The following is a 17,074-nucleotide window of genomic DNA, read 5'->3' on the forward strand; positions in this document are numbered from 1 at the left end:
TTCACTAGTTATTTGCAAAATGTATTTTGAACTAATTTAAGTCATTAATTTTTCATCTTTCTTTTCAGGTTCCGGATATTCTTTTTCATTGTTAAAAAAATATATATATTTCAATATTATTGTAATATAAATCGCAGCTCTAAAAAATAAATGATATTGTTTACTAATGTGTAATTTATTTACTATGAATTTTCTCTGAAAATAATAAGTCTTTAATAATATCATTGATTTGCTGTGTAAAGTTAATAGACATATTTTTAATACATTAAATTATATTAAAGTAATAAAAAATATGTTTATTAACTTTAAACAGTAAGTCAGTGATACTTATAAAAATATTTTTTTAAATTCCCCTCTTTTAAGTCCCGCCCCTCCAATTCCCCTCAATTTAGCTAGTACTGCCAGGCGACACCAGGTGGCGTCTGTTTCCATTTTTTAACATGAAGTTAGCATTTCTTTAATGTACCTATTCTCTGGTTTTTTGGTTCTGAAACGGAGAAGGTCCTTTTTTCTGGGAATTTGGATCTGAGGAAGACGCGTGTTTTGGCGTCCGACAAATTTTCCAGTGAAAAGCACTCTGAATCCACTTTTCGATTTCGATTGCATGGGTATCCGATTTGGAGATTTGAAAACCTTGTAAAGTATGCAATCCAGAGTATAGATCGTATTTGTTTGGTTTCTTCTTGGAATGATCACCGTAAGTTTATCCGCCATTTTATATAGCCCTATCTAACTAAATTCTATTTCAGTTATTTCCGTTTGTTATTTCGTTTACTTGAGTATTTAATTACTGGTTTGGATCGGCATATGGTTTGAATATATTTATGTAAAGCTGATTTTCAGACCGTAAGTTGTTTCTTTTATTTAGTATCTGTCCTGAGAACTATTTTTTATTTATAGAGTAAAACTACCACATGGTACTCAGTAACTATCACATGGTACTCAGTAACTACAACATGGTACTCAATAATTACCACATGGTATGCAGTTATAATGCAGTAATTATTGTATGTTTCACCCACTTTCATTTTGTGTGGACCTATGCAGACCTTAAGACAATGTTCCTGACATTACAATCGTTCTTTTGGCTGATATCGAAGACTTCTCCTGCCATAGTCATCTGCATCCACTTCTGTTAGTCTGGAGAATACCTACCTACTTGTTTACATCATAAGAATCTATATACAGATAAGTCTTAAGTTTGATACACAAGGTACGCTTTTATTTTATAATTTTTGAGACAACAGATTTAATAACCTGGTAAATTATCACTATTTATCCCACATATTGTAGTCAACATTATTTTTTATTTAACGTTATAAGTTATAATTTGATTCGTACAGTACACTCTTACTTAGCTATGATATTTTATATGAAAATTATTAACACGTATTCATTTTAAAGGTTTTTGTACACGACATGTTTCGAAACATCATCGTATTGAGACATACATAAATTTCACCTGTTTTTATTAAGTAGCTTACTTAGTTCAAAGAGTACAGTTACTAAATTCGAATCTAATTAAAATAACTTGCGGTTTTATTGGGATCACTGTGACTAATTCATGATACTTGTGTTTGTTTTCAATAAATGTTTAATGTAGGATAGTTATTTCTGACTTTTATTCCTGATAAACATAATAGACCCTTAATGCTGTTGATTACTTTATTTTAGCTTTGTTGTGATATCATATTTTTCTTTTTGGTTTCTTACTTTACCACTCTCATAAACAAAGTAAGTGGCGCCCTTTTCACTGTCTTTGACCATACCTATTTGAATTCTTAACATCAATATTAAAATCTCTGCAGCCTATATATTATCTTTTTTTTATTTTTTATTTTAATATTTAACAACATTAGAAAGTCACTGTGAGTCAGAAGCCTTACCTACGAACCTAGCTTTCCTCTAACCCTGAGCAACGGATTCTTTTTTCATTCTATTTGGGTAACGACAGAAAAGTCGTCACAGTATTCATAGAGAAAGCTAATATTTAGCTTATAAAACAATCAACTTTTGATTTCTAACCACAAATTTCTCTTGACGGAAGATAATCAAAAGCCAAAATTCCATTACTCGCAAATTTTGAAGCATAATTAGTGGAAAAATTAAAAGTTTGGTAACTTTTTCCACTAATTGAAAATTCTACCACTAATTTTGACGTTCTGAATGCTTCCGTTCAAATTAGAGGAAACCACTAATTTATTTTATTAAGTTCGAGGTTTTTAATCAAGTCTATGAATTTTATAAATTAACACACTATTAAAGACTTTTTATCACTCTAAACTGGCGAAAATATATGTCATTCTCATTCCGACCCATCTCTAGACAGCAATCCGTCTCCTCCATCCGTGTAATTAGTTTGCGATCGTTCATCTCGTATTATACGGCTAATAAAAAAGGGCCCACGCCCATTCGGCAGACAGTTTGACATGTGTGACATATGAATCATCCGGTATATCGGCGTCCGATCAGCCATGAATGGGTAAGGGAACACCGTGCCGCGAGCATGAATTGGGAATCGGTGGAGAGGTAAAGCTTGATGATGACTCCCTAGGGACTAATTGGTACCTACGGTACTATGTAGTAGTATTTTGCGGTTCCGGTGGTTTTGTGCTCCCTGAAGGGTGGATGTTTATTTTTTGTTGTTGGGAGGGGCAGGGTAATACGAGATTTTCTAACTGTTTATCGAAAAAAGTGTATATTTTTATGGAGAAAATATTATTCGCACACTGCCTCCTGAGAAGCTGATCTTATAAAATAAATTCTTTGAAAATTCTTACAGGTTATGTTCTTCCCCTGTCCAAACCATTTCGTGTGTCCAAGATCCTCTTAGAAATCCGATACTTTTGTCGAATCAAAACAGTTTAATCGATTGATTCCGTACCCTTCCGCCGAGATCGTCCACGGTAGAACAACCCAGATAGAAGGAAGAAAAAGAAGACGATAAAAGATCGAGACTCGCGATTAAGATCTTCGAAATAAACGGTCAAATTTTTTCGACGTGTTTATCAAATAATCGATGCACTGAGAACGAAAGAATCTTAAACGAAAGTGACACCTCCCGAAGTTTAAGGATTATTAAATCGGCTTTTAAGCTGTCGATCGACAAAGTAGTGCTTTTTTAGACGATGCATGAGATGGAAGAGTGGATTTACATGAATTCGGTTTTAATCAATGTGTGCTATATAAAATTAAACTTAAAGTTAATGAACTATAGTCTGTGAAACGAATAACTTTGAATTTGACAGTTCCCGCCGGCTTTTCTATAGTGTTAACCGTGTTAATTTTATTAGGTTAGCACTTTGAATAAGAAGACTAAGGAAGGAGCATATCAAAAATCTTAGGTACACCGCGATGGGCCTCAAATATGGCCGACTTAAATTCCGGTTTATCAGTGTCGTTCTAATTTTATTTAAAAAATGTAAAACTATGATGTAGGGTAGACGTGGGGTAGACTCAATAATTTGTTGTTTTATTTTACGTTGTGAATAAATGTTGGTAGTTATTAAAATTGTTATAAAAATATATAATTCTAATCAAAAATAGATAAGTTATAATAAGTATTTATTAACACAAACATCCGATACGCTACTGAAGCAGGTAAGTCAAATTAACGTATCTAAATTCTTTTGACATCTAATCTTTGACAAGTAATAAATAAAAGCTAAAATGCAAGAAAAATATATAATTTAGTTAATTTAAGTGAATTTCATAAATGATCGGTTTACTACACGTATGTATATTATATAGTCACTTACTGAAAGTTGTTCCATTATTTCACTCATTTTTTGCCGAGACCTACCGCACGCTACACAACCAACTATTTTAGACATTTTTTCGATAAATCGCGATAGTGTCACTGTTAATTTAAGTGCTGCCACAATTTCCATCTAGATTTACTACCTTATACAACTATCAGTAGTAGAATAAATAATAAATAACATAAAATAAGCTACGTATAGACTGAAAAATCCACAAAATTTCAAATCAAATTCAAATGTGTCAAATAAATCGTCAAACAGAACTGTCAAGAATCCCCACCCTAGAGTGCTTTTATGGCGCTTTTTCCGCCCACCATGCATGAATACATGGATAGCATTATGCTCCTTCCTTAGTTTTCTTATTCAAAGGGTTAGCAACTTGCGGCCATGCTGACGCAATGCCGTCTCTAATAGAACAGCCCCGAAGCGAGATTTATGACGTCACGCTAGTTAGATACTATGGATTAATAAATATGTTATAGAATACATAGAAAACATAATTATTCCTCGTATTTTTGGTTTGTATTTTAAAAATGATATAGTTTACATGAAATATACATATAAATTTTGTGAATGCAAATAATAATACATCACTTCGCGACCATTTAACCTCCTGCCAAGCATTTGCCAAACGTCGAACATGATGGGCAGTTCATAATAGTATATAGTTCACCTTGCCACATTGAAAAATAACTTCAAAAAAGAAATGATAATTGAAAAAATTGCAAATTGTTGGTGGCAAGCTCATTTCGCTCTTAAAAATTAATCAAGGCTTGTATTGACATGATCCAAAAAGCAAAATGCTCAGGAGACATGGTTCTGACTGTCAAATTTTATTTTAGGAAAATTTACACACGAAATTATTGCACAGGGTGTTTCAAACTTAGGGTAAAAAAGCAACTCTTAATAAATATGTTATAGAATACATGGAAAACATAATTATTCCTCGTATTTTTGGTTTGTATTTTAAAAATGATATAGTTTACACGAAATATACATATAAATGTTGTGAATGCAAATAATAATACATCACTTCGCGACCATTTAACCTCCTGCCAAGCATTTGCCAAACGTCGAACATGATGGGCAGTTCATAATAGTATATAGTTTACCTTGCCACATTGAAAAATAACTTCAAAAAAGAAATGATAATTGAAAAAATTGCAAATTGTTGGTGGCAAGCTCATTTCGCTCTTAAAAATTAAGCAGGGCTTGTATTGACATGATCCAAAAAGCAAAATGCTCAGGAGACATGGTTCTGACTGTCAAATTTTATTTTAGGAAAATTTACACACGAAATTATTGCACAGGGTGTTTCAAACTTAGGGTAAAAAAGCAACTCCTCGATTAACCCTGTATAATATACCAAATACTAAAGTTCATCAAAAACAGAGTTTACTAGGTAATAAAAGGTGATATAATTATACACCAATTGAAAGTTTTGAAGGTAACAGCTAAGAAAGATCATGAATAAATAAAAAAGATCTTATGTAAGCAAAGTTGGTTAGAATATATTTCGAAGATCACTTGATTCTCTTTCACGACAAATATATCGATCCCTGCACTTAAGTGCTCGTACTACTCTTTTAACAAACTAATTTCACCAACTAAATAATGTTCACCCTTCCTATCGGAAGCCCAACGAGTCCGCGGCATTGTTATGCAAATGCCTTACACGACGTTTGTCATCTAATCCTTGCTTTATGAAGTTGTAAGCCGAGGCACGCCGTCCACTTGCCCATGCGGCTCTCTCTTTTGTGTCATCGGGACGGTTCGCATTTAAATTATTGGTTTCTTTCGGCAAGGGTGTAGGTTAATTTTAACACTGACGTAATTGGAGTGCTCTGTTTGATGTTTTAGTGAATAAATTATTACTATTATCGTTATAAGTTTATGTTTTTTATTGTATTCGATGTAGGACATGTAGGACATCCTGGACAGCAAGTTTTGTTGATTATTCAAGTTGGGTTATCCAATACCCATTCTATCCATACTTCTGATGAAAAGACACCCTAAAATGGGACACCCTGTAGAGAGTTTCGACAACTATTTTCATGTATTGATATTTATACAGGGTTTATCACCTTATTCGACACGGAGTATTGTAGCCACACGATCAGATTTTTTAGAAATTGTGAGTGGACTACTAAAGGTACCATTTAAAATTATTTTCAAAAGGTACATCGACAACAAAAAGAGAAAATATCAAAGTTGTATTTTCTTAAATAGAACACCCTGTATATTATTACATTTTTAGTTTTTACGATTAAGATAAGGTAAATTTAATTAAGGTTTACCGCACTATATTGTCGCGACTTGGGGGTTGTTCGCTAGCATCGTTAGACCAGGGTCTCTCTTCCGATTAAAACAACCATTAGAAAAATATACATTTATTAAATAAAAATGCACAGTGTGGATAAAAATATCAGGAGAACAATTTCAGAAAATGCTAAGGCTTGCTAAGGCTACGGGTATGCTGAAAGGAGTACTTACAGGAATATCTTCAACGTCTTCACTGTCTTCTGACTAACCATTTGACTATCAACTTACTATAAACTAACTATGAACTGACTATGAACTCCTAATGCGTATAACTCCGCTCTCTTCAGCATACTGCTTTTATATTCTTCTATTCCTCGTAGTCATCGCCGGTTACGTCGTCGTCAAAATAGTTTACAATCAAATTAACCTAAGCCGGCTATGACTACGAGGAAATCGAACTTCGGTGACCTGCGTTTGATTATCGATCCGAGATTGTTATATTTTAATTGTTTAATTATTAATGTTATTTAATAACAAATCTGGGTCGATTGCACGCAGGTAACCGATCTCCTGGGCTTACATCAAATTGGTTTACTAGAATTATATTTTACATGATTTTTCCCAATTTGATATAAACCCAAGTTGACCTCTATTTAAGTGCTGACAATATTCACAATATTAGAATCTCTACTCTTTGAAAATTTGTTATGTCTTTAAAAATAATCAAAAATGTCAATACGCCATGGGTATATTGATAAATAAGGTATAAATTACAAAAAAATGCATTAAAAAAAAACGGTAAAGATAGGTAGAATTTTTTTTTAGAATTTAGAATGAGTGGGAGGGGGGTTAATCACTTCGACCTTACAGATCCATTGTGTCCCCCTTTCTTGAATCATAACTCATCATACAGTCCCAGGGCTTTGACAAAAGCCGGTATCTGGGACGGTTTTATAGAGGGTAGTTCTCCATCTCCAATATCAGTCGTACCAAAATTCATGGCACGAATGGTTGTCGTCTCGGCGCACTCAGTGATGAGGTGTACTGGTGTTTCCCCATCTTCCCCACAGAATCTGCATTCGCCGTTTCTTCTTAGTTTCAATCTACTGAGGTGTTCATTGAGGAGACAGTGTCCTGTTAAAAACCCCGTGACAATCCGAAGATTGTTCTTACTCAGACCCAGGAAGATCTGTGATTTTTCTTGATCGTAAGCCTTCAGAAACTTCTTCGAGTGTCTTAGACCATTGCAAGATTTCCATTCCAGGTTGCGGATGGAATCTTCCAAGTTCTTGAGTTCCGCCTTGAGTTGGTTACCACTTGGATTGTGTGTTCCATTTAAATTATGGCCTATATCCTGTGCATCATATTAAGCTTTGAAACTCGTTTTATCAATTGACATGATTTGCCGAGTTTAGACATTCACAATCACAATACATTGTTTCGATTTGTTGTTGATTCTTCTAAACGCGTCTGGAAACCTGTAAAAATTTCAAAATTAGAGACATTGTCAGTTCAAGAATATATTTTATTTCAGAAATCTTTTTTTGTTTCTTCATTCTTACTTCTCGATACTCTCGACTTATCTTGTCCAACAACAACAACCGGTCCGTTCGAGAGGCTGTATGATTTATGGGCGCCGATAAATGTCGATATCGAAAAAATTGAAATACTATCGATACCAGACATAATTCTGCACGCGACATGACATACTCAGCTGTTAACACAGTCATAAACAACGCAGATCATACGGAGTTGTCAGAGGCAGAACTTGGCGAGTTTATTATTCTTCGTACCGGAGCACGTACTTCGTGCGTTTTGTTACCCGTGGCAAAAAATACGCAGATTTATTTCTTAATCCCCAATATTTAGTGTTTATCTTTATTTTCCTCATAGATATTTTTTAGTTCTACACTGCATTCTACAGGGTTACCCACCTCATTCGACACGCAGCCAAATCGTAACCCAGGATCGGGCTAAGCCTAAGGCACATTTCTGAAATATGATATATATTTCCTTCGGCCATATACCCGTTTTATCCGACCCCTGAGAGCGACTCGAAAGTACAGCGTAATAGACTTATTACGGCGCACAGTATAGGCTATAATTTATTATCGCGCGTCAATGTATTAAAATATGGTGTATAATGGTGTATGGTGAAATAAATAAATATTTTTTTTGGTTTCAGGTTGTCCAGAGACAGCTTTCATCTACGCCATCACCAGCGCCGCTGTCACTCACTCCATAGCCCGCGCATGCTCCGAAGGCGCCATCGAAACCTGTTACTGCGAGAAACACTACCGGCGTCCTCAGGTTTTCAGTAACGGCAACACCGGAAGCGTTACCACCAACGTGAGGGACTTCGAGTGGGGCGGGTGCTCTGACAACATCGGTTTCGGCTTTGACGTCAGCAGGGAGTTCGTGGACACGGGGGAGAGGGGGAAGAGCTTGAGGGAGAAGATGAACTTGCACAATAACGAAGCAGGAAGATCGGTAAGTTTAGTGTATGTAAGGTTGCGTTATTTTTTTGAGTTTCGGGATTTGGTTTTTTTGGTGACCTCAATTAAAAACTGCGGGGTGTATAGTAAAATTTTTATTTCAATTTAGAGCAACAAAAAATTGTAGATTCTATGTACAATCTACAAAATTTTGATTTTTGTAATTTCACTTTCAAATTTCATGAAAGTATGGGCAATATCAACCGCTAGTTCGTCTTTGTTTTGAATCACCAAAAATTCTGAATGTCTCTTTAATTTTTCACATACTTCACTCATATTATTTATAGATGAACACAGAATGTCTTTGGTCTTCATCTTCTTCCTCTTCGGCTTGAGCGAGTCCTGTCTGTCCTTAGTTGTTTGTAAATTCCTGGATTATTCCCTGCATCTCTAAACTAGGATTTTCCGTAGGGACATCTGAATCGACTGTCAGATATTCTTTAAGATCTGGACTTCCTGGCACGTTTTTTTAAAATTGAAGATAACTGACTTAAAGGAATGTCAGTCCTCTTCGTCAAATGCATCGTCCCCTTTGACGGTACTTTGCAAATCTCTGCTTTTGGAAACATTTTTATAGTGTTCGATGTAACATTTTTCCATGCTGTACTTATCCACACCATAGTATTTCTTGCCAAATTTATGCTCTCCTTTAGCCTTTTCCATCGTTTCTTCGGTATTAGTAAAAGTCAAAAAGTCTTTAATAAAAAATTGACGATTTTAATTTAAAATTTTGAATAATTCCTTGGTCCAACGGCTGGCAATGAGATGTCGTATTTGGAGAAAAAAATTATACAGAACATTTTCAAGTTCTATTTTTGGGTGAGACGTGGCATTATCCAAAAATAAAAGAACTTTTTCTACCCCCAAGCCGTTTCATTTGGTGTCAAAGGTTTTGAGCCAAGATGTCATTATATCTGTCGTCATTCAAGCTTTTTTGTTGGATACCCATTCTATCGGCAATTTATCTACATGCGCTCCTTTAAAACATCTCGGGTTTTTGCTCTTACCTATAACTAGCGGATTTTCCTTCTCACCATGCATGCTGCAACAGAAAAGCAGTGTCACTCGTTGTTTTAAGCTGGATTTTTTGCCAGCACATTTATCATTCTTTAAAGCAAAGGTTTTGTTTGGCATTGCCATATAATAAAGCCCTGTTTCGTCTGCATTAAAAAATGTCTTTAGGTGTCGTATTCTTAATGATTGCTGTTAATTTTGTTTTTCCAGTCTTCAACAGTCACTTCATCCACATCTGCAGACTCACCACAAATTGTTTTGAAGTTAATATTATGTCTCTTGCAAAACTTATTTAACCAGCCAGTTGAAGCCTTAAATTCACTAAGTTTCAAGGATGTAGATACCTCAAGAGCTTTTTCCCGAATTAAAGTTCCCGATATAGGTATGTTTTTGTTCCTTGCGACACCTTTTATTTGGGAAAGCTAGGCTAGAACCGGAGGAACTATGCTCCCATCCTATCAAGGACCTGCATAAGCTAGTGCAGGGCACAGGGATAGGAGAATGGGTGCAGATATAGAAAGGACAAACACAATAGGCCTCACAGGTCGCAGTGTTTCCGGCAAAGGACGGCCTGTTATGAAAAAAGAAGGATCTGTATAATAACTTTCACCAATAGAAATAGTGTTTTTCGAGAAAAACTTCATTAATTCATTACTGTTACGTTTACGTGGACGCGTGTGACGTAACGCGGGCCTGCCAGCGCGTGTGGTCCACCGACGGGCACACTATACATTAAAATGCATATTAAGTCGTTCGGGGCGACCATTACTAATAAAGTGACATTGGGGCTCGGAGCGATAGCCGCTCGCTTATTAAGCCAACGGTTTCGCTTGATGTGTTTATTATTCCTGGGGGGCGCGGGGGGACCGGTGGGTCTGCTGCTATATACCAACTACGAATGATACACCAAACAGTTGACTGGACGCATCTGTAAGCTTGGATTTTAATATTTATGAAGATTTTTTTTGAGTGATATTATTCTGTATGTCGTAGGTATCAACACAGATTATACAGATTATAAACTTTGTTTTTTCTTTATTGTTTTTCGTGGTTCTAATTTTCGGAATCGGGTACTAGTTTGCGCACATAGCACGCCCACTTATGGCCTTTAAAACTGTGCACAGCGCCTGACCGGCACAGTATTAGAGAGATATCGGAATACCGAATAGCGTCATGCCGTAGTTACGCGTACCTTATCATGGTTACGATATGCGCGAGTCAATTTTTAACGCAACATCCGCTAAGACCGTTACCGCCTGACGTAATTTGCGGATCAACTACACTAAGCGCTATTTCTAAATAACGTTTAAAAATTGCTTAAATGGGCATTTGACCACCGGGGCCGACGAGATTTTTTATTTTAGGTTATGTTCGAATTGTTTTGAATTATTACTTTAGTTTTATTAGGTAATTTGATATTTAAGTAGCTGGGATTAGTTTTAATTAAATAAATATGGCCCAAAATATGGATTCCACCTCTTCCAATATTAAAGAACCTATAAAGATGCTTAGGTTTACAGCAGATAACGACTCAGCCCTTCTAAGAGAATTTGTTGCTTGTTACCCTAAACCCACTGGCAGACGTTAAACAATAAAGCACTGGAAATAAGCACTTTAGTCAAAGAGTAGATAAGACAAAGAGACGACAGTTCGCGCGGTACCTTTCATGTTTGAGTGGTGGGAGAGTGCGACTCGTCTCGCTTGTCCCTTTAAATTTTCGTAATTTTTTCGCGGAAATTTTAAAAATACACTATTATAAAACTTGCCGTGTATAGCTTATAAATAGTTACTGTATGGGTAAAGAAATAAAGAGAAACGAAAAAATGAGTTTTCTAAATATTATATGCAAAAATAAATTATAATTAGAAACATATTAGTCGGGGAATAAAGATAATAAAAGCAATATTTTGTATATCGTTGGTAAAGCAAGATAAAGTGACCAAGTCGATTTGTAAGCGAAATGTTTTATTTACGTGTATTTTTTACATATGGAGTTGAACAAGTGTAATATTACAATGTGGAGTTTATGTACAAAAAATAGAGTTGCTAAATTTTTTGTAAAATATATTAGAAAGCTTCTAACCATGTCTTCGATCTATAGATTACATTTAGTTTAATAACATAATTATATAGTATATTTCTATAAAAATACTTTTACAGGATCCTTTGGAAAGAGTGAAATATTATGTTTGTCGAAGAATAAGACCTATTTTTGCAGTCTTTATAAGCACACACATGCCACCATCTCTCGTCTTTCCCTGCTACTCGTGTCCTGTTCACTATTCATATTTAACAATTATTACAAATTAGTACAACAAAACGATACTAAATTAAACCTTTAAAAACTCTCAAAACGATAATATATCGAAAACTCTAAAAACACACACTTCTTTAAAAAAGGCAAAAAATTCAAAGAAAACAATTAATCAGATTTGTTTATGTTTTAAAGCCTGATTAGCACAGCTGATTAGCGTCCTAAAATCATAGGTTAGAATTAAAATCATAGAATAAATAAAATACGCCATTGTCAGATTTTCAGATTTTATCTGTTTATCTTTGAAATCGATCAACTTAGTTAGTTATTCTGTTTCATTGATATTATCAGTACATTGCGAAAAAAAGAACCTAAACTAAAATTTAGATTTCCGTATTAACATACGTTACTTATATCTTTCTTATATTATTAATTTATTTTCAGAAAATCTTGTTTTATTTTTTTCAAAGAAATATACTTGGCAACAGACAAAATGGGACTTGATGGGACCTTTAAATTTTAATATATCTGTGTCTCTCTCGCGAAATTCGACTTCGTTGTTCACTGTCGTCTCTTGTCTTATCTACTCTTTGCTTTAGTTTTAAAATACCTATTAAACAAAACAATTTCAAAGTTTTAAATTCGAAGTTAGGTCAAGTTTAAATAGCGGACGCGACATGAACAGAATTCTTTCCGATCCGATAACTATAAATGAAGAGGATGTTATTACCACTCACGTAAAGAAAAATAACACCTGGCCTTATTAACGTCCATGCACGCTATTCGGTTTAGCGATATCTCTATTACGCTGTTTATTGTTATTTTACGCGAGTTTATTTTTGCGCACAGGAAATTTTACTCGTTTGCACATCGTCATAAAAAACAATTTTCGTACCACGAATTCGGGACCAGATTTTTATCTGTATACTTATAGGATACCTAATCTGTGGTATCAATATGTAGCTTTGTAATGATCACTAAGCTGGACGCACACCAATCCACAATCTAGTTAGGTATCGAGTAATCCTCGAAGATCAACAAAAATCCTCGAGACATACGGAGGATTTGAATACTCGAGTGATCCCATCACTAAGTAGTAATGGGATCACTCGAATTAACTTTCTGTAAACACTCTGTATAAGAATACAGGTGTTTTTAAAAAGCTCTCTCATTAGAGGAGATTCCTCACGGAAAAATATGATTCGTTCAACATAGGTCGATTCTGCTTTGTTTCATAGCTATAGTCTGTCCAACAGAAAGATCGCCAGCAGTAAATAGATGTGTCTGTCATTTAATTTCAAAGTAGTTTATTGTTATGCCTACGCGAGTTTAAGTTGGTACAACTGGAGACATAGCAGGAAATATTTGAACATCGTGATTGAAACACCACCATGAATTAGGCAATGGGATTACTTTAATCATATCTTGTAAATAATCTGTATAAGAATGAAAAATGTAATCGAGTTATTTTTATTTAATAAAAACGGTATGTGTTAATACAAACAAACAAGAACAAAGACACTACATACCAAAAAATATAAAAAAAGAACTATTATTTACTTTCCAAGCTTTATGGAAACTACCCACGCATTTATGATTATATTTATCAATATAGCTTATGTACAAATACAAATTTAATATTCACAGGAATAAATAAAACAACATAGGTAAATAAAACAAACTATTTTATTAATAATAACTCCTACCAAATTTTTACCTTAAAGTTGATTAATTAACTTTAATCTTAATTTTTTTAAACCAGTACTAGCGACATTATTTTCTGCAGTACTAAAATCCATTATTTACCTAGTTAGGTATCGAGTAATCCCAGAAGATCAACAAATCCCCATATCTCGGCTTTTTACTTTGTGATTAGTTTGATCATAGTATACGAGATGCACTGAATTAATGCTAAAAGTGTATAAACTCATATGGATGGCATATTCATGGGTGTATAAAAAATGCTCTCCTGGGCAGATTCCTCACGGAAAAATAATAAGATTCGTATCAACATATAATTTTCACTCGATTTTTCCTTCACTTGACTTCAGACACAAAAACACACGTAATAATACGAATCAAAATGCATCATCTTTCAAAACGCAGGGTATTTAACAAAGTTATTACAAAATTATAACCTATAATTTGGCAAGACTTTGACAAACGTCAAAAAATGACAAAAATCTAAAAGGCGAGTTCGTACACATCGGCGACCGTTTGTCAGTTCATCGTTCTGTCAAACCAATAAAATTAAATACGATCTGTCATTTTTAAAATAAACCAATAAAACTGGTTACAAAACAACAAGACACGACGTATAACAGTTTAAACCCTCCATAGATAACTTAAAAGTAATAGAAACTTTTTTGAAGTAAAATAAATAGATTGGTATGGGACGTCATCTGGCACTTTTCTTTGTCATCGTCTGTCGAAAATCTTACCTGAGAAAAAAACAGAGTATACAGTGTGTTAGTCTTAATAATTTTTTCGATTTTCTTCCAAGTACTTATAGTGATTCGAATGAAATTTTGAGGGTAGGTGTTACTAGCGCTTTGCCATTTTTTTAATGCTAAAAAAGTGTCGATAAATTTCATAAAGGGACGCATATATGAGTTATCACTAAAATATTTTTCAAAAAAAAACATGTGTGCCACTGACTTTTTCCTCTGGCCTCCTTGATGAGATAAACGCAATTTTATTAATCACAATTAATAAAATTAAAATAAAAATAAAATTAATATATTATATATTTTTTATTTAAGATAATTACAAAAAAACTTATTTTAAAAAGTTTTAACATCCTGTAAATCCTCTGGGAAAACTATGCATTTCCATACTCATGTTCACTTAAAGAACTTTTTTTCATATTTTTTGATGAAGAATCAATGAGTATTTATTTAAAACTTTTTCAAGTTAATGAACATTAAATTTTTTTAAAGGTTACTATTAGACATGGATTAAGGCAAATTAATAAAAATTGCGTTTAGCTCATCAAGCAGGCCGAAATCGACAAAATATCAAGGCATTAAACAGCTTACACTATTTCGCTAATAACAGGAAACAAAAGTCAGTGGCGTACATGTGATGTATAATTATATATAATTTAATCGGACCTTTTTAAGAAAATTAATTTTATTTTTCACAAACTATTTGAGACAGAGTTTACCAAAAATGCTTTTTATATCTACTAGTGGGTAAATGAATTTCTAGATATATTACGAATTTTTGGGAACTTAGTTTCGTGGAGATATTAATTTAATCGGACCTTTTAAGAAGAATTAATTTTATTTTTCAGAAACTATTTGAGACAGAGTTTACTAAAATGCTTTTATATCTACTAGTGGGTAAATGAATTTGTAGATATTGGCGACTTTTTCTGGAACTTTAGTTTAGAGATATAAATTTAATCGGACCTTTTTAAAAAAATAATTTTATTTTTCAGAAACTATTAGAGACAGAATTTACCAAAATACTTTTTATAACTACCTAGTGGGTAAATGAATTTCTAGATATATTACGATTTTTTGGAACTTTAGTTTCGGAGATATTAATTTAATCTCGGACCTTTTAAGAAAATTAATTTATTTTTCAGAAACTATTAGAGAGACAGAGTTTACCAAAAATGCTTTTTATAGTCATTAAAGTCAGTGGCGTACATATACCTGATGAATTTATCGACATTTTTTTAGCATTAAAATATGTAGCAATCTTTATAGTAACCTTTAGCCTCAAAATTTCAATCACTAAAAGTACTTGGAAGAAAATTATAACAAATCGAAAAATTATTAACACCTTGTAGCTAATGAAGCATGAGCAGAATCGCACCTATGTTATATATATATTTATATGATAAATAAATCTTATTTTTTACGTGAGGAATCTCCCACAAGAGACGGACATGTTTTTTGAAATACCCTGGTAGACTGTAAATAAAATAACCTCAAAATACGTTATTACTTTTTCCTGTTCAGATAGTTCCGCTACCAACGTCAAAATATATAAATAACCACTCCGTCTCATAATTTCTCCTTCATTGCTGCCGCTGGCGCTGGCCGATCTCTTTGAAGGCTCCAGATAAGCCCCCTTAACCTTATCTTAGCCCTAATTAATTTTCGCGATAGGCGCTGTTAAGTTACAATCGACTAATTTTGGTTTATTATTACGCCGTTCGACCGGCAGATAGCAGCAGCAGCGTTTTGCTTCGGTGCGTTTTGGGATGGAAGTCCGTTTTAAATTTTAACGGCGTGGTGGTTTTGTTTTTATTTATTTCTTTTTCATCCGGTTTGGTTGTATCGGTGCGGATACGGTTGACGGGAAATGATCAGTCAAATCTAAAGGAAAGTAAACGAATTAAAAGATTTAAAAAAAATTTTTAAATCCAATTTTTTTATCTCAAAAATTGTGACTTTGACTGATTTTGATGTTAATACAAATTTTGTTGCAAATATTATTCCCAATCTTAAATTGAAAACCGCGTTTCGCTAGCTACTGTAATTTTGGAATTACGATTTTTTTAAATTTTTAACCCCCTCCCATACTCCCTTACCAACCCCCCACCCCCACCAAAAACTAATTGGCAGATTCTCGGGTGCCACAGTATTTTTATGCCAAATTTGGTTAAAATCGGTTTAGCGGTTTTTGAGTTATCGTGTTACAGACGGACAGACAGACGGACAGACGGACAGACGGACAGACGGACAGACGGACAGATGGACAGACCGACACCATGAATATTTCGTATTTAGGTCATTTATGACCGAAATAACTCATTTTAAGTGAAATTAAAAAAACTTTTTTTTTGTCGATCTTAATAACCTACCATACCTATACAGAGTTGTTCACCACATTTTTACAAATTGTAAGTTTTGGGTTCGATGAAGGACTATTAGTGGTACAATTTAAAAATAATTTTACAAGATACAGAGTGTCCCAAATAAGTAAAAAATATCAAAGTTGTATTTTTTTAAATGGAACACCCTGTATATTATTACATTTTTAGTTTCTACGATTAAAATAAAGGTAAATTTGATTAAGGTTTATTATACTTGAACCTTACTGTTTTTGAAATATTTTCAATTTTGTGAAATTGCAGTAAAAATTTTAAGGCTTCATTTCTCCAAGGGTATCAAAGTTTTTAATACTAAATATTTACTAAAGTTTATTTCACTGATCAGTTATTGTGTTGCAATAATAAAAATAATACTACCTTATACAGAGTGTCTAAAATTTATTTTTAAATAATTATTAGGCTTCAAACGGCAATAACTTGTTTAATTTAAATGGAACAC

At 33.7% G+C, this 17,074-nt stretch overlaps 1 protein-coding gene across 1 annotated transcript in view; it reads left to right on the plus strand.

The window, feature by feature from the left end:
• Positions 1–17,074, plus strand: part of LOC115886375 (protein Wnt-1) — a 52,151-nt gene that overhangs the window by 20,884 nt on the left and 14,193 nt on the right. The window contains exon 3 of the mRNA XM_030905482.1: positions 8,209–8,513. Coding sequence (XP_030761342.1) covers positions 8,209–8,513 — 305 coding nt within the window. The remainder of the gene's footprint in view (positions 1–8,208; positions 8,514–17,074) is intronic.

This window comes from Sitophilus oryzae, unplaced genomic scaffold (assembly GCF_002938485.1).
Source record: "Sitophilus oryzae breed Bouriz unplaced genomic scaffold, Soryzae_2.0 scaffold_488_pilon_pilon, whole genome shotgun sequence".
NCBI classification, from domain to species: domain Eukaryota; kingdom Metazoa; phylum Arthropoda; class Insecta; order Coleoptera; family Curculionidae; genus Sitophilus; species Sitophilus oryzae.